An 18,117-nucleotide genomic window follows, 5' to 3' on the forward strand; every position below is an offset into this window, starting at 1 on the left:
CCAGTAAAAGCAGTCCCAGCCAAGCTGTCAGAGATTTGGCTGTGGGAAGGAGGAGGCTGTGGGGAGATCACTGTGAGCCTCAGAGGGGGCCCCAGATTGTCTCTTCTGCTCCTCTCTTACAGGTTTCTGCCACTTAGCCCCATTTTTAGAGGTTTGTGCCACCCAAAACAGGGACAACTGAAGAGGACTTGTCCCAGCCCTGTTTGCTTCCTGGCAGAGTCAAGCTGCTTGAGGTTTGCTGGCAGGTTTTGTGGCAGAGAGGGAGCTACAGAATATGCCATTTGACTGTCCCTGCTGGGAAGGAAAGTGCCAGCCAGCACAGGAGAGGCAGGGGATGGAAAGGTAGACAGTGCTCTCCCTGCAAGCCAGAGCTGAGGCCATCAGCACTCTGCCACTTGTCTCCCTGCTCTTGACTTGCTGCTGAAAACCTGTACCTCAGTACAGGTCTTGAGAAAACACATGAGCCTTAATCCTACTGGGTTAAACATTTCTTAGAGGTATTGGAGTTTCCTATGGAATGACTTTCACATGTCTTTTTTGACAATTAGCACAGTTTCTATCTTTAGAAAGGGGGACTCTAAGTGAGTCTTTGGAGTTTCCTGAAAGGTACAAAGCTCTGGAGCAGCAAGCAGCATTCCCAGAGGAATGGCAGGGCAAAAATCCCAGCAAGCTGAAGGCACCTGGAAAAATGGATTGATAGGTGTGGGGGCCATGTAATAGCAGTGTCCTGGACATGAAGGTGGAAGTGCAGATGATCCCCTCAGTCCTATTTCTGAGTATTTCTGGTAACAAGTGTAATCCTAGTTGAGCCTATGAGGAACTGAGTTTGGAAAGTAATGGTACCTTTGTTGTTTCTTTTCCTTTGGGCAGCATCCATTTTTAAAATTAGCCAAGCCGCTCTCGAGCCTGACTCCTCTGATCATTGCAGCGAAGGAAGCAATTAAGAACAGCAGCCGCTAGCACTGCAGGTCGGCTTTCTGCCCTGCCAGCTCAGAGCAGGACTGAGAACACAAACTCTGTAAAACCTCAACTCTCATGCTGCGGGACAGATGGATGGATGAGCAAACCAACGGTCACAGTCATGGGGGTAGGACCACCCCAGTTCCTCAAGGAGTAAAAAAATTATCATTTGTCTTCTTCCTGCTTTCTGGCTCCTTAATTTATTTTTAAGATGAATCGGGGCTAAGGACAGAGAGGTAATGACAGAAAATGCTTTGCTGCCTCAATCATTTCCAAGGTAAAGCAAATTCAGTTGGAAGATTCCCTTCCTTCTCACCCTGTGAATAAGCTGTACATTCACTTTTAGATTGTCAGTTCTTTCTTAACGATGTAAAGTCGTGTTTATGGGGTTTTTGGTATGGTTTGGAATTTGAGAAGGGCAATTCTTCATTCACCAACTCCAGACTGCCTTTTGAATACAGCCCACTTGCCAGTTTCTGCCCAGTTGTGGTACTTCTACATGAGGAAGAAAGTGCAATGGCATTTCCAACAAAAAAGGAATGAAGAGTGTGACAGACAGAACATCTTGTGGAGACAAGGCATTCAGCTGGGACTGTGTAGTGGTTTGTTTCTTGCCAGCTGGATTTGTACCCCTAACTGCAATCTCTTTGCCCGGGTGAGAGTCTTACTCAGCTGAAACAGCAGAACAATTAGTTGGTTCAAACCTGAACCTCAGAACAGGTTTGTCTGATGCAAAGCTGTCAAAGCAATGTGAGGGGAGAGTGGGCCCAACCATTCCTGGGGCTGAGCCCCAGCAGAGCCCTGGCAGAGCCCAGAGCAACCTGAGCATTGGCAGGCTGGAAGGAGGTGCTGGTAGCAGCAAGTGGCAGCAGCCTGACCATGGGTGCCTCTTCCTGGACAGGACTAATCCTCCTGTCTCAGAGCCAAACTGGCTGGGGGCTGTTTTCCAGGGAAATCGTGGCCACGCTGAGAAATGCACAGCCTGGTGGGATTGGCCATCCTGAGTCTCTGCAGGAGTAGAGAAGAGCAAACACAGCAGAGTGGTGGTGTTGCTTCTGAGGGTGCCTGTTCTTCTCCCATCTATCTTGTAGCTCCTGGGAAAGATTCCTAGTGTCTGCAGAATTCTCAGCAGAGGGGGAGGGGACCAGACTGCTCTGCAGGCTTCTGCACAGGTGAGCATCCTTTAAACACAGGAGTTCTGCCTTGGGAACCAAGACTAATGCAGGGAACAACCTGCACAGTTCAGATCTGCAGGAGCCAGTGCAGCAGCCAGCTCTGGAAGAAAGCACCTTAAAACCTGGAGCTCTGCACTGAGCAAGAACAAAGGTGTGAAATGCAAAGTGGAATTAATTGCAGAATTACTTGGAGGCACCAGACCAGCCTGCTTTCTGCTGTCCTATGTATGACAAGCACTGTGCAGTGAAGCTCTTGAGTTCCTGCAAGAGATGGAATTGGGGATGTGCCTGTTTGACTAGTCAGCAGATTTGGAAGGGAGCAGAATACTTTCAGTATGCAATTTGTGTTTTATTTATTTGTTTCTGAAAGACACAGTGTGGCTTCACTCAGTAAAAGCATTTGCATGGCGCATTTGTTGCTGTATCTTAGGAGTACAACTCATGCAAGACCTTCAAAACAGCAACTGAAGCAGCATGCACCCAGTGAGCAAAAAAGACCCTCACAGTAAAACAGCTTTCTGCTATAGATCTTCACGTTGGCCTGATCCTGCAAAGGGTTAAATAGCCTTTAAGGCTCTCACCACCTTCATGTCTGGCCAGCAGGAATGAAGGATGCTTGGGCTGTTCTTGAATCAGGCCAGGAGCATATCTAGCTTTGGCATTCTCTTGAGTTGCAGTCTTTGTGTGGCAAGTGTCCTTACTGCTGCTGCTCTCGCTCATGCTGGCCACTAGTGTCCTTGGCAGAGGGAACCCTCCTTGAGTTACCACAGCTAAGTAGAAATTAACTTTTCTTCATTTCCTGGAGAACACAACAGGTCCAGTTTTTCAGATGGCCAAATAACACACCGAGGCGAGCAGCTCTGGTTTCCTGGGCTGGGGGAACGTCGGGAGGAGCTGAGGGAGCTGCCAGGAGCCCACAGCTGGAGCGGCAGTGGTTAACAGGAGCTGGAGCAATGGCTGCCAAGCTTTACCCTCATAAAAGAAGCTCCTGGGCAGTGAGAGTGGCCAGGACAGGCTAACAGGCCGTAGCACAGCAGATGGTACAGAAGGGTGTGCAGGAAGGTGCACACATTGCCAGCTTGACCAGGGAGCAACGGTGTCCACCCAGCAGAAGGCCATGGCTTCTCCAAGTTCTGCACCCACCACAACCCATGCAGCAGCAGACAGAGCTCTGGTGGGATCGGGCTGCCAGCCAGGTGTCAGCTGCAGGCTGTGCCCTGCTCTTAGGCCAGTCCTGGTGGCAGCAGCAGCATGAGTACAGTTGTGGGACATGCCTGGGGAGAGGAACTCCTCCACTTTGGGCCAGAGCTATACCAGAAAGCAAATGGGGCAGGAATTTCCAAGCTTGCTGAGCCCCTTTCTATCATTTACCAGCAGTCCTGGCTAAGTGGGAGATCCCATGGTGATTGAACTATGGCAGATGTGACATTGATCTACATGAAGACCTGGAAGGAGAATCTTGGAAACTACAGGTCTGTCACCCTGACCTCAGTGCTGGGAAAAGTCATGGGGCAGATCATCTGGAGTGCCATCACATAAAGAACAACCACAGGATCAGGTCCAGCTTGTGTGGGTTTGTGCTAACTGGTGCTGCCTGACCAGCCTGATCTTTCACAAGAGGTGACCTGCCTAGGGCATGAGGGGAAAGGCTATGGATGTGTCTCCCTGGAATTTAGTAAAGCCTGTGTCAGTGTTTCCCACACCTTTTTCCTGGAGAAACTGGCTGCTCATGGCTTGGGAAAAAATACTGTTCTCTGGGAAAAAAAAAAACCTGGATGGATGGCTGGGCCCAGAGAGTTTTGGGGAATGGAGTTATATCCAGCTGGGGCTGTCAGTAGTGGTGCACCAGGGCTGGGTAATGGAACCAGTTGTGTTCAATATCTGTATCAGTGATCTGGATGAGGGGATCAAGGGCACCCTCAGGTAACACCAAGCTGGCAGTGTTGATGTGCTGGAGGACAGGAGGGATCTGGACAGTCTGGATTGCTGGTCCAAGGCCAGCTGGATGAGGTTCAACAAGGCAAAGTGTCAGATCCTACACTTGGGTCACAACATCCCCCTGCAGCTCCAGGCTTGGGAAAGATTGGCTGGAAAATGCCTGGTGGGAAAAGACCTGGGAGTGCTCGTTGAAAGCAGCTGAGCACGAGCCAGCAGCTTTACAACTACCTGAGAAGAGGTTGGAGCAATGGGGAAATCAGTCTCTTTGCCCAAATAGCAAGCAATGGGACAAGAGGAAGTGGCTGCAAGGATGGTCAAGCACTGGAACAGGCTGTGCAGGGTTGAGTCACCATCTCTGGAGGGATTTAAAAGATTTGTAGGTAGGGCACTTGGAGACAGGTTTATTGGTGGGCTTGGCAGTACTGGGTTGATGGCTGGACTCCATGAGCTCAGAAGTCATTTCCAACATGAATGATTCTGTTCTGCTTAGAAGACTTTGTTTCTCTTGTGAGGTCCCATTTTTGTCTGTCAGCTCAAGATCTGTGTCTGTAGGAGAAGCTTCCTTGCAAAAGAGTAATTTGGGCTGTAGATGGGCTGCCCTCAATGTGTGAAGCATTCAGCAGAATGAAATATGTTTGTATTCCTGTAAGAAGTGAAGAAATGAGTGACAGTTTCTGTTTCCAGTATGTATTTTATTTTTCCTATCCACAAAAGAACAGACAGCCATCCTTTAAAAGGAAAGCACTTTGTTATGGCACATGTTTGCTGGACATACAGTCTAAATACTTCTGTTGACAAACTACTCTATTTGATTGGGGAAGGGGGGAATTTCCTATTTATTTCCTTTACCTAGAAGTATTTCAGCATCTCTACTTCAAAAAAAAAAAACCCACCACCATAACTTTCCAGAAGTTAGCAGGTATGAAAAATAAGGAAATCAAATGGTAGCTTTTTATTCTAATCAGTGTATGCCTCAGCATACAGAATATTGTTGACACTGACTTTTTAAAGACAGCTGCTGTCCTAAGAGGCCTTACTTTTAATTTTATTAAATATATTCCTTTTTCTTTGCATCAGAAAATTTAGAGATTTTAATTTTAAAACCAATTCCTGGGAGGCAGACAACATTCAGCAGAAATAATCTCTGCCTGTGGCTGTTTTCAGCACAGACTGTACCTGCCCAGCTGAGACTGTATGACATGCAGGGAACGTACCTCCAGTATCCCTGTGGCTCTGTGCTTGGACAGCCTGGTGTTGATTCACACTCACTGATACTGAAAGATGGCAGCAATGTTTGTATCCTCCCAGCCTGGATATTAAATGTAGAAAAGACACAAGTATTTTTAAAAAACCCAACAACACAAACCCACACAAATCCAGTCCTGTGGAGGTCAAGTCTTGTGCATTATTTAAAGGCTCACAGAGTATATTAGGACTGACAATAGCATTGGCCTTGCAGAAAAGAAAGAAACAAATCCTGTAAAAGCTCTGGAGCCACCTCGGGTTTTCTGGCTGCTATCCTCAGATCAGGCAATTAGTTATATATATATTAGAAGTATTAGAAATAGTCTGTTTCTGTTACAAAATGAAAACTAAAGGTTTCAGACACTTTTATTCCAAGATTTTAAAAGATTGGTTAATTGTCTTCATTTTTAAATTAAACAGTGAAATACCCTAACCAAGAACTTGACTATGATTCCCATCCCTGCAATGAAGACATGTGAAAATGAGCTCATAGCTCACTGTGGTTTACATGTGTTTTGGGACAAAAGCATGGTAGCAGTAAAGTCAGGGAAGTTTGAGAAGCACAGAAAAGTTTATTTATTTAAGAAAAAAGAAAAAAAAAAAGGATAACCATACCTATGTAAAATTCCATACAGCTCCTGCATGCACTCCTGGGAACCTGCACGGGGGTGGATCTTACAGTGCTCTCAGGGTTGGATCCCAAACTTGGGCCAGGGTTACATTCTCACTTCTTGTGTCCAGTGCTTTTGTAAATATATTTATTCTTCATCTTTGGCTAATGGTTGGCCACTCCACTACACACAAAAGAACTCAAGGGTTTGTGCTGAGTTTCTTTGAGGCCTGTGGCTGCACTTTGGCAGGTCTTTGAGTCAGTTCTTCCCTGTGTTCTGCCACCAAAAATTAAGCACATTCCAGTCACCATTAGAAGGGAAGTACCTGTCTCCTGTCCTCTAGTTGTAGGAAATGTCACTGTCCTCTATTGTCCATGCAGCAGTTATTTCCAGTATATAATCCGTGGTGTGGCTACTGACTATTCCTCACACTGAGCATGTAAATATTTGTATTTCTTAGTCCAGTCCTGAGCAAATCCAGTGAGAAAAGAGCCAGAGAGAGAGAAGAGAGCCTTGTGACATCTACCATTAAAGGAAGGAGTCAGTGTTTGACACCCAGGACATGCATTCAGGTGCCAGCTTTGCCTTGCTAAGTGCTGCCAAGTCAGTGGTCCATCCACCTTCCCGGTGTTCCTGCTTCCTCTTGGACCATTCATTCATGCCCAGATGTGCAGCAACTTAATGATGGGTTGATGAAGACCTATAAATGTTCATCTCCTTTTTTTTTTCCTCTCTACTCCCCATGCCAGGTAAGTATCTCCAGATTTATCCCGATTTTTCAGGAAGCAGACGGAGGATAAACTTTGTTGTTCAAGAGAAATCATCCAAGCTTGTTTTGAGTGTGATTTGCAATTCAGGGATCTTTAAAACTTCTCTTTACTTGTGTCTGTCCTTGAGCTGACAGGGTAATTTTATTTTTCTCACTGAAACTTGCAGAATCTCATTTACCTGTCTCTCTTTGGATGCAGTTTAGAGGTGATTGCCATAATACTGGATATGCATCATGCCTGCAAACCATCACTGGCCTGAGCCTACCAACAGTTGTGTGTACCTTTGCTTACAAGAATTATCTCAAAAGGAGAAATGGTCTTACAGCAAAGAGGAGGAGGGATGCCCATGTGCTCTGTATGGGTGCCCTTGAGGCTGCCACGTGGGCACAAGCCTGCAAACCTTATTCTTGCTGTGTTGCAATTCCCCCCGGCAAGCACTTGAGTTCTGTGAGAATCTGACCCTGACTGAGGAATCTAGGGCAATATCATTAGTTACAGTTGATAATACTGAAAACTGATTTAATTATTGATTGGGCAATTAATTGATTTAATTGCCTGTGATCACAGTGACTTTGCCCTGCACAGTTTTCAGACAGACTACACATCAGCTTCAGCACCTGTGTGTTTTCTGCTGTGTTTGGTGGCACCATGTTTGCAGCTGCACCTGCCTCACCCAACTTGGGGACAGAGCCAAAAGGAGCAGGGTTGGGCACCATGGCCTGGGTTGGCAGCCATGAATGCAGGTCAAGAGAGCTGTCAGACACATGTGCACACACCTTTGAATCACAGCTCCCTGGTGTTACAGGTTCATGGATACCAGCCACTAGAACAGGTTCTGACCCGGGTATCCAGAGGTCTTTTCCAACATGAAGTATTCTACAGTTCTGTGATTCTATCTGCTGGATTCAGCTAGGTCCATGTTAGCAACTTCAGTTTGATCAAAAAGTATCTTCTTGGTCAGCTCTTGTGGCCTAAAGGCTTCAGCTCCTTTAGCTGCTCCTAGTGCTGAGCTGCTCATGCTAAACGAGACAACTCTGAGAGAAGACTACATTTCATCCAATTACTTCTAGAACACTGATTGGGTGAGTGTGTGAAAACATGAGTGTAACCTCTTCTCTGCCCTTCATGCCTCTCAGGGGTTTGAAGCAGGAAAGAACTTTCCAAAAGGGTGGATTGATGCAGCATGCTACTTCTCCCAGACCTTGCTATTTCCAGTCTCTGCACTTGACTAGTTTTGTCCCTCTTTCTGTGCCCTTTGCTCCCCCTGTGCTCAGTGGCTGCTAATCCAGACTATAATTGGCATGGATAAAATGGCTGAGACCCTCATTTCTCTGTCCTTTGAGCTGCCTGGTCACATCTGGACACTCTATATGGAAAGGGAGGCCCCACCTCCGTTCCTTGCAAACCTCCAGGAGCCCAGGGCTGCCATCTGAAGTCAGTGCACTGAGGGCTCCCAGATGCCTCAGGCTGGTGTGACACCCCTGCAAATGGGAGGGAATAGTGGCAGGAGGTTGTTTTGAAAGGTTCATTTGCTGCTGCATGCTGTGTGTGTCCAGCCCTGCCCCAGGCTTAGGGATCAAATTCAAGCACTGCTGCCTCTCCCTCTGGAGTCGGTGAGAATTCGGTTGTTGCTTTCAATGACGGCTGAAGTGGCTGCTGAAGCAGGAGGTGCTGACAGTGCCCTGGGCTGCCTGGGTGGGCAGGAGCTGCCTCTTTTTCTCACTCTGCCTCACACAAAGCTGTGCCAGTCACAAATGGACCAGCACAGCAAACAGGCAGCCTGTGAGTCTCCTCCACCTTGTCTCTTGAGAGTTTTGACCTTTGAGCTTAAGCTGTACAAAGGCAGCTGCTTTTGGTCCCTCTGTGTATCCCCACATTAATCGATGCTGCTAAATCTGTCTGTGGCACAGCAAGGGGAAAGGCCTGAGCCCTGCAGGAGCTGCCTGAGCCACCCAGCCAGCAGGAAGGGAGCTGCTCCTCACGGGAGCCAGGAGCAAAGGGCCACAGCACCTGGTGCTGGGGCAGAGCCCAGATCCTGGGGGAACGTTAGCAGAGCTGTCCTTGTGCACTGCAGCTGCTGTGCCTGCAAACACATGGTCCGAGATCTGCAAAAGAATTCTGCAACTCTTGACTGGATCAGGATGTCACCAGTGCTAAACTCTAGTTTAGTCCAAAGCAACCAGTTTACACCTATGCTGGTGTGTGCTAGATTTTTTTCTTCAGGGTATCCAGACAAAAGTAAACAGAGGAGGAGCCTACATTTTCATTGTTTATCAGAAATGTATCTCATTTTGCTGTACATTCCTTTTTTAGGACGTGTTATCTGTTTAAAAAAAAAAAAAGAAAAAAGAAAAGAAAAAACAGAAAAAATATGAAAGAGAAAAACAAAAAACAAATGTGTAGTGAAAAAATCTTCTGTAACTTTGGATTAAGAGGTAACTGATCTTTTTAAAAAGAGAACTAAGTTATTTACTTTGTAAATGTGCTGATGGCATGGATCCATCTTATTGACCTCAGCATCCTTTTTTTAAAGATTTTGGGTTTTGTTTCCAATATTAAGTTATTTTAAATTGTGGTTGAAGCAATAGGAAATTGAAATATGGATTGTGCATGACTGTGTCTTGAGTGTAAAAATATTGCAGTTTGAAACTTGGACCTAAAGTATTGCAAATAAAAGTTATAAATTCCAATGGATTGTGTGACAGCAGCTCTTCCTATAGGATGTGCAGCATCAGAAAGTCTTCATCAGTGGGGTTGTGCATGCTTTTAGTTTTGTCCTGTGCCACTCTACGTTGTCATGACACAGGACTTGACCTGCCACCAGCCCAGGTCACCCTCTGCCACTGCAGCTCCTTGGATCTTCTGTCCCCCAAAGCAGACACAAAGTGTTTCTGCTGCTCCCCCTTTGCACAGATCCACAGAGTGCTAGGATTTTTCCAAGTCTCCTGTCTCCATTGGGCCATATTCCTAAAGAACCAGCAGCCCATCCTGATGACTACAGCGAGTTATGAGCATGGTTGTCAGCTCTACTTCTGCCTAGAAATCCTGAAACTGCTTCTAAATGCTGCTCCTTCAGCTCCTGGACACCTTCTCACACAGAGCTGGGAAAAAAATCCCGTGGCTGCCTGCTTACAAGGTGAGTTACGCCAAAGTTAGAGCTCTGGGGGAAATCTATCCATCCCTGTCCTTATAATATATTTATACATGGGGGTGTGCGTGGATGTGTCTTGTATAGACAGGAAGGAGTGTGCAAGCAGCATGACTGACACTTTTACTCTCTGTTCCATACCCATGGGTACAACAACATTATGGAAACCCTTGTACAGACAGACCCTTCTACCCATGGATTCAGAGACATTAAAGAGCCCTTGCACAGACAGGCCCTTCTGTCTGTGCATACAGAGAATCCAAGGGCCTCTGGCATGCACAGACCCTTCTGTCCCTGTAGAACCGAGCACGGCGAGCGGGCAGTGAGTCCCAACAACAGGCCCAGCTCAACGCCTGCCAGGCCTTACTCAGCCTTAATGCTGGCTCCTCTGCAACAGGAAGGACCTTCAGCCTTGTCCCTGCCCAGAGGGGCAGTGCTGACCTGGCAGCACAGGTTGCTTTCCCCACAGGCTGCAGGAGATGAGAACACAACGTTTGCCAACACTGACTGCAAGCCACAGCTCTGGGTGCTCCCCGTGAACCTCAGCTCTGGGACCACTGTCTGCCCCAAGCTCTGGGGCTGCAGTGGGAGCCCGGCTGGGCTCTGCCCTGGGGCCATCCTGCAGGGACAGCTGCAAACAGGGAGCACTCAGTTGGCACAGCCACGCCATGGGTGGAGGGGAGCTGGTCCAGGTCTGGACTGTGCTCTGGGGCTGGGGCTCCCCGCACAGGAGATTGCACTGGTGTGCCAGAGGAGACAGAGAGGCTTCAGCTTAAGCTTAACTGAGGTGGGTGGGTGGGCTGGGAAGAGTGGGGAGGGTGAAGGGGTTTCACAGAGCTCATCCTGCTGAAAGGATGAGGAAAGGGAGTGGAAACTCAGCAGTGAGGAGAGCTGTCCTGGCATAGTTAGTGCGGAAACACTACCTCAGTTTGTACAACTAAGGAGTCAGTATCCATCTTAGGAAGGTGGTTTCCTGAAAGATTGAATTTGGCATGTGGCTTCCACTTCTCAGAGGTGGCCTTCTGAAATTCTGGCAGCACACATCTTTTGGACAAGGTAAGCAGCTACATGGAATCTTGGTGTGCAGCTGATCTAGTGCACTGGGTAGGTAACACCCAGCAACAGCACTTCTGTATGGGATCAGTCCCTGGATGTTTTGTAATTTAGAGGAGGGGATGTCAGTTCTTTTGAGATGGGCTTGTAGTTCCTCTCTTTGACAAGGAAAGCAAGTTTGGAGCCAAACATTGGGTGCTCTTAGTGAGTTTAGAGGCTTTTCCCAGTAGGCAGTTCACTGGGTTAGACTGTTCAGGTGCCAGGGGATGCAAACACCAGGCACTTGAGCTTTGTGTCCTAGGACCTTTAGTGTGTGAGCAGTCCTCGTTGCCATTCTCTTTGGATCCAGACTGGAGACTGAAGGCTTCAGATGGTACCTAGACCTGAGAAGGAAAGTGCTGACAGCAGGGTGTGTGCTGGTAAATTGAAGTTGTCGGCAGCAAGAGCTTTCTCAGCTGGCAGCTTTCTCCGTGAGTTCTGTTTTGCCAGATGTTTTCAAGTTTGGTGGCCGGACTCTGGGCGAGTGCAAAGCTTTATTAAGGCAAAGGAGTTCATGTTGCTCTTTGAGTGTGGTGCAAAGAAGGCTTTGCAGTTGGAAGGGGGAGATTGGGGAAATCTTTTTGTCGTGGCACAGTTGTTTAGGGAGCAGGGACGTTTCTGACTTGGCTGTGTCCTCGGGTACTTTCGAGCTGGGCTCGGTGTGTGTCCTTCTTTCGCAAGTCGACACCACCATCGTGTGGTTGTTTTGATGAGCGCTGACAGTGCCCAGGACAAAGCCCAGCGCTTCCCTGGCTTGGCCCATTCCCGTGGGAGCGGTGTGGGGCAAGAGCTCGGCTGCGGGTCCTGGCTCTGGGACTGACACAAGGTTATCCTGCATCCGGCGGCGAAGGAAGAGGAATCGTTTCATTGTTGGCTTTGCAGTTTGTAGTCTGCAAAAGAAAAGGCAATTCTAGCATGGCCTGTTTCTTTAGAACCTTTTCTGTGTGATCAGTGTCTTAACACACCCACTGAACTGCATCCAGCTCCCTGGAGATATGCACGTTCCTTCTCAACTAGATATAGAGCATCCTCACATTCTCTCAAGGTGGCAGGGTCCATTCTACGGTGAAGCACTTCCAAGTTCAGTTCAAGACTGAGAGATGTGCCAGGACAGAAACGTGCCACTGCCATTCCATCTTCCCTGTAAAACCTGATTCCCAGTGCAATCACTTTCACACAGCTTCAGCATAGGTCTGAGAGCTTTACTCTGATACTGTATTGCTTAGCTTTTATTTCTGCGTGTTCCTCTATGCCAACCTGTCCACTGAGTACTTTAGTACGAAGTTCATGTCTACTTTGCTAGTTCCTTGAACTGTATTTTGGTGGAGCTGCATTTGAAATCCTGTGGCTCAAGGCTTGTTTTCCTGATAGGTATTACACAACACAGTAAAAAATGAGCTGTAGAGTACTGGCAATGCTATGGCTTGTTGTACTACAATGGCCTGGACCCTCTTGATGCCACTGCAGAGCCAGTGCTTGCAAATGGTGCATAAATGTGTTACTGGAAATGTGTAGCAAAGGAACCAAAGCTTTTGTTCTATCTCTAGAGAAAGTGATTTTGATGACAAAAGCTGACATGTCACAATTCAGATGAACTTGCTTTTTTAATTTGGTTTTGGAGTTTACTAACACTGGATGAATAAAGAAATAATTTTACTGGGTTTAGGTAGCTGCAAAAGTGATGCCAGCTGCATTAATTGTAATCAGTGGTGGCCCCAGCTGGCCCAAGGGGAAGGCAGCAGGGCAGCCAGTTCTTCTGGAAGTCAGCTGAGGAGAAGGGAATTGGGACCTGGGGATGGAATGCTTGGTGACTATGATGTCACCAACTCAGCCATTAGACTAAACTCCAGAGAGAGGATAACTATATGAGCTCTGACAACAGACCCCAACTTTTCACTTTTTTTTTTTTTTCCAGAACTAAAAGGATATTTTAAATCTTGAAAGCAACAGATGTATCACCTGAAAGTGAGTGTACTTCATGATACATGAAATCCCATCTTTCTTATTTCATTTATTTTTCTCAAAGACAATTTGTGATTTTTGTAAAACTATTTCCCATAGTTGTGTTGTAGGACCTTACTGGGTAGTATGATTTATTTGGTGGCAAGGAGGGTTTATACATCAGTCGCCTGTGTTATACACAGTGAGGACAAAATACTTCAGTGAGATGAGTTTTTCATCTAATCAGCCTAGAGGAGCATCTTGTCTTTATTTCCTCAGGGCAGTGTCCTTTCGGCAAAACTGGGAAAGCCTGGAAGAGAGGTGATCATTGTAGCACAGTGTTAAAGAGTACCTGGGGATGCAGAAACAGCAGAGCTGTTCACGGGGCTGAGGAAGGAAGACTCCTGCTTGGCTGCAATCTGCTATGGTGGCATCTCCCAGAGAGGTCTGAGGAGACTTGGTGGTTAATCCTCTCTGCCACTTGTGTAGATCTTTGCATATGTGATGCCCTGTTGGCAGAGCAGTAAGAGAAAAGTCTGTGCTGCTGCTGACAGCAGTCTGAGGGCTCCTGAGGAAAGCAGGAACAGCAATCTCCAGGGTTACCAGAGGACACTTGGCTGGGGCCAGACCTGACATCTTGGGCCATTATCTGTATTCTCTGCTACTTTGTGGGCTACAGGGACTGTAGCACTTTGGCTGTGTGTTAGGCCTTCAGGCCTTGATCACAGTTCCCCTCCATGCTCCTCCCTCCCTGCTGACTTTACCATAAAATCAACGGAACTTTCCAGCCCACCTCATTTTCTGATACAACAGGACAACGCTATGTATGTTTTCACATCATATCACACCCACTTAGCCTTACAACAATGAAGTAGTTTGTTCTGGGCAAGGTCCAGATATGCAGGAAATCAGGTAATTTAAAGTTGCTGAGGAGGAACAAAGAGAAAAAACTCCCCTAATGATGACTTCTTCCTCATCCTTTATCGCAAGTCCTTTTACCTGCTATCAGTTTTACCTGTAACTGGTTTGTTGTTACACACACACACCCCTAAGATAAAAGAGATCTATTAATAGCTTTTACTATGGAAAACTTTAGAGGTCAAGATATTAGTAACAACTTTCCCATTCCTCTCTGATTAGAGAAATCACTGGTGGAAACATGCCATCATCATCATCATTGAATTGTCATAGAATGGTTTGGGTTGGAAGAGACCCTAGAGATCATCTTGATCCAACCCTCCTGCCATGGCCAGGGGCACCTTCCACTTGTCCAGATTACTCAGAGCCCCATCCAACCTGGCCTGGAACACTTCCAGGGATAGGGCAGACACAGCTTCTCCAGGTGACCTGTTCCAGTGGCTCACCACCCTCACAGGGAAAAGTTCTTTTTAATATCTACTCTACCCCTGTCCTCTGTCAGCATGAAGCCACCCCTTTTATCCTATCACTGCTGTCATCAGAAGATTTTTCTGCAGGTGTTTCGTGTCTTATTTGCATGGACTTAGAGTGACCCAATGGTGCAGAGGCTGAGTTCATGTGAGGAGAAGAACATCTCTTTTCATTCTATTTTCTCTGAGAAGGAAACTGAGAATGTACCTGTAGTAAGCTTTTCCTGGCCCCGCTCCTGGCAGCTGCAGTGGAGCCGCGGGACGGAGCGGATTTGGGAGTGGAGTGGGTTTGGGAGAAGAGAGGGTTTGGAAGAGGGTTTGGGAGCGGAGTGGGTTTAGGATCCGATTTGGGATCGGATTTGGGAGCGGGTTCGGGATCGGATTTGGGAGCGGGTTTGGGAGCGGGTTCGGGAGCAGAGCGGGTTTGGGAGTGGAGCGGGTTCGGGATCCGATTTGGGATCGGATTTGGGAGTGGGTTCGGGATCGGATTTGGGAGCTGGTTTGGGAGCGGGTTTGGGATTGGATTTGGGAGCGGGTTCAGGAGCGGATTTGGGAGCGGAGCGGGTTTGGGAGCAGAGCGGGTTTGGGAGCAGATTTGGGAGCGGGTTCGGGAGCGGGTTCGGGAGCGGGTTCGGGATCGGATTTGGGATCGGGTTCGGGAGCGGGTTTGGGATCGGATTTGGGATCGGATTTGGGATCGGGTTCGGGATCGGATTTGGGATCGGATTTGGGATCGGGTTCAGTATCGGGTTCGGGATCGGATTTGGGAGCGGATTTGGGATCGGATTTGGGAGCGGGTTCGGGAGCGGGTTCGGGATCGGATTTGGGAGCGGATTTGGGATCGGATTTGGGAGCGGGTTCGGGAGCGGGTTCGGGACTGGGTTCGGGAGCGGGTTCGGGAGCGGGTTCGGGACTGGGTTCAGTATCGGGTTCGGGATCGGATTTGGGATCGGATTTGGGATCGGGTTCGGGAGCGGGTTCGGGAGCGCGTTCGGGATCGGGTTCGGGAGCGGAGCCGCAGGAGCCGCGCGGCCCGCCAGGGGGCGCTGCGCGCTCCCGCGCGGCGCGGGAACGGGAAGCCGCGCGAATTAATTGGAATTAACCCAATTAATCGCTATCCCCGCTGCCCTTCGGGCGCCAGCCCAAACAGCGGCTTAGCCAAATGCCGCGTGCGCTCTGTAGGATTTTCTCCCAGGGATTTGCTCCGGCACGGGGGAAGGAACGCTCTCCCGGTTACAGCCGCCGCGGCTCGGGGAGAGCAGCGCCCGGCAGGTCTCAAGCTGATTCCTCCGTTTGCCTGTACCACGGGAATCATCGGCAAGCCCAACAACACCTGAAAGAAATGGTTGTGGATCTGCATTTCCTTCCAACTTGTTTCCAGGACAGTCTTTATTCTTCAAGTCTAACTTTTGTTATCTCAGAAGCATTTTGAGGTAGGACCTTATTAACTGTTCATGCAATATTTATTTTAAAATTGTGGGCTGAATGCCTGACAAGGGAGCTTATCTTTTGTTTTGAAAGCTGGTATTAAATTTTAGTCAGACTCCCTATCTTACCTCTCTGAAATACTGTTTAGGCGACCTTCAGAGTAACTTACGTTTTAAAGGACGTTTTGCATCAACTCCTCTATTTCCTATAGAAAGAGCTGGACTCCTTGTTCAAGCTCTGAACACAGTCTGTGGGATCTGCATGTGAAAACATATTAACTCCAAGAACATCCATGTAAAAGAGGTGCCATGAATTTCCCTTTTTCTTTATTTCTTGTGAAGTCAGTGACCTGGCTAACAGTCATCCAGATGCCTCCATTAATTCAATGTTCTCGTAGTGTAATTTAAACTCTTCCATTTATTGCCCAAGAGAATTACCCACTTGTCTTCAAATCTTTGATGCAGGGAAAGGTGTGGTTGCAGGGAGGACAAGAGCTGGAAGGGCAGAACACACAGCCCTGCACCAGCAGGAGCGTCACTGCCAGGAGAGCTTGGGAGCACTGGGGGACAGGGACCAGCTGGAAAGGGCTTGAGTTGTTATCCACGAATACAAATCCCCCAGGGGGCCAGGGAGGGTAAATATGCTGGAAGCAGACTTCTTTCAGTGGTGCCTAGTGAAATCAACACAGGGCACAGAAAAAATAACTTTTTTCACTCCTTTGAAAATCCCTGAGCTTCATCTGTGCTGGTGTGCAAAATGCCTTTTGTGCTCGTGGCATGGCAGGAAAGCAGAAACCAGGTGCACAGTAGAAGCAGGACAACAGGTACCTAAAGAAAATAAGTTGATTTGTGAGTAGGTCCTTTCCCTGGGCAGATGTCATACAAATGCAGCAAAGGCTGTTACCTCATTGCACTGCTTAGTACATTTAAAATATCTAGCACTGAACATTTCATCCTACATGTTATCGTAACTCTGAAAGGAATATCAGAATGGTGCGCAATATAGACAATCTGCTAAAGATATTAAAGGATTTAATTTTATTTTGCTCAAGTGTTACTTGAAATATTAATGGTGAAAGCTGGGAAGAAAAGATAACTATTCTTGTAGTATGTAGATGGACAATATCCAATGCTTGTAGTAAACTTGGAATTTTACTACTCTAATCAATCTGTGGAGGCACCACACCCTAAGTTACACTGGACTTGATATGATGACTTCAGTTTGTGAAGTGCTGCAGTGTTACCTTGTGGTCCCACCACTCTGCCTGTGCATTCTCCCTGCCAATCCAGCACTTTCAGCCTGGAGCAAAAGCCCTCTCTGCTGGCTTCTTTATTTCTCCTGCTGTTCAATGACACTGGTAAAAAAGCCAACTAGTTGGGATACTGAGTCTGTCAGAACAGGTGAACTTTGCCATGTTAAGCCAAGACACAGAGTCTTAACCCCTGCACAATGTCCTAGGAATCACCTTTGCTGCTGCTGTGGATTGTCCCGCTGAGGGGGAAATACTGGGGGACCACATGCCCTGTCTCTAGAACCCACAGCCAACCAAAGCACTGTGCTCTAAAATCTTGCATTTGCAGGTTTCTGGTGTCTCCAGCATTGCTTTCAAAGATAACAGGGAGAAGGCAAATTGTGTGTAGCTAACGATCCTGTAGGGCGTAGAAAACTTGCTAGGTCCTAGGTCTTCAAGGTAATAATTTGGAATTACTGTGATGTACGACTAATGCAACACAGTGAAGGGGAGCATATAAGGAAGGGAATGAATAGTAGATGGGAACATAATGTTCCAATTGTTTCTTTCCATTTTAATTTCACATCTGAAAAGCTGTTTGGCTTCTCCAAGAATTTTCTCCACAGTGGTGTTTGGTCTTTTCAAGACCCTTTTCTGGAGAACTAGCTCAAGTTCCTGTCACAAGATGTGCCACCAACTGCAGCTTCTCTTGCCTTTCCACACTGCGTGTGCACACTCTTGCAGCAAACCAGGATAAAGGTTTTGAGAACTTGACAGCTTGTCCTTTCTTTTCCAGCTGGACTAGAGAGTTGTGTCATGGGTAAGGTTTCCATTGTTACTGTTCTATGCTAAGAAAACATTAAGGGATACCAGGAATTGTTAGGGAATACAAGCCTGATTGAATCCGGAGAATGAATTTCTAGAGCCTGCAGCCAGAAGTGGAGAGTTGTGTGATAATAATTCCAACCTCTCAGTGGACATCTGAGTGATCTGGAATGTGAAAATGGTCTGACAGAAGCAGTTTGTTTCTGAGTTCAGTGTAGATGATTCCACATATCATGCATTGGTGCATCAATCAAGAGCACATGCAGTTCATGAAAAGCACCAGAACAAGCTGGACCTCTCCGAGTAGATGACTGAAAGGAGAAATGCAGGAAATTACTTGGTTAACCTTGCCTGGACGAAGGGTG

General features: G+C 47.4%; 1 protein-coding gene across 9 annotated transcripts in view; it reads left to right on the forward strand.

Moving 5' to 3' along the window:
- The window catches only part of PAK3 (p21 (RAC1) activated kinase 3), a 126,073-nt gene extending 116,684 nt beyond the window's left edge, over positions 1-9,389 (forward strand). For 8 of the 9 annotated variants that reach the window (XM_021547853.3, XM_021547850.3, XM_021547849.3 and 5 more), the window contains one exon: positions 871-9,389. In XM_021547853.3, the coding sequence (XP_021403528.1) occupies positions 871-960 (90 nt within the window). In that variant the 3' untranslated portion in view covers positions 961-9,389. The remainder of the gene's footprint in view (positions 1-870) is intronic. The other variant, XR_013340794.1, reaches the window with a different exon arrangement.
- The last annotated feature ends 8,728 nt before the right edge of the window (positions 9,390-18,117 follow it).

The sequence above is a fragment of the Lonchura striata genome, chromosome 14, assembly GCF_046129695.1.
Source record: "Lonchura striata isolate bLonStr1 chromosome 14, bLonStr1.mat, whole genome shotgun sequence".
In the NCBI taxonomy this organism is placed as follows: domain Eukaryota; kingdom Metazoa; phylum Chordata; class Aves; order Passeriformes; family Estrildidae; genus Lonchura; species Lonchura striata.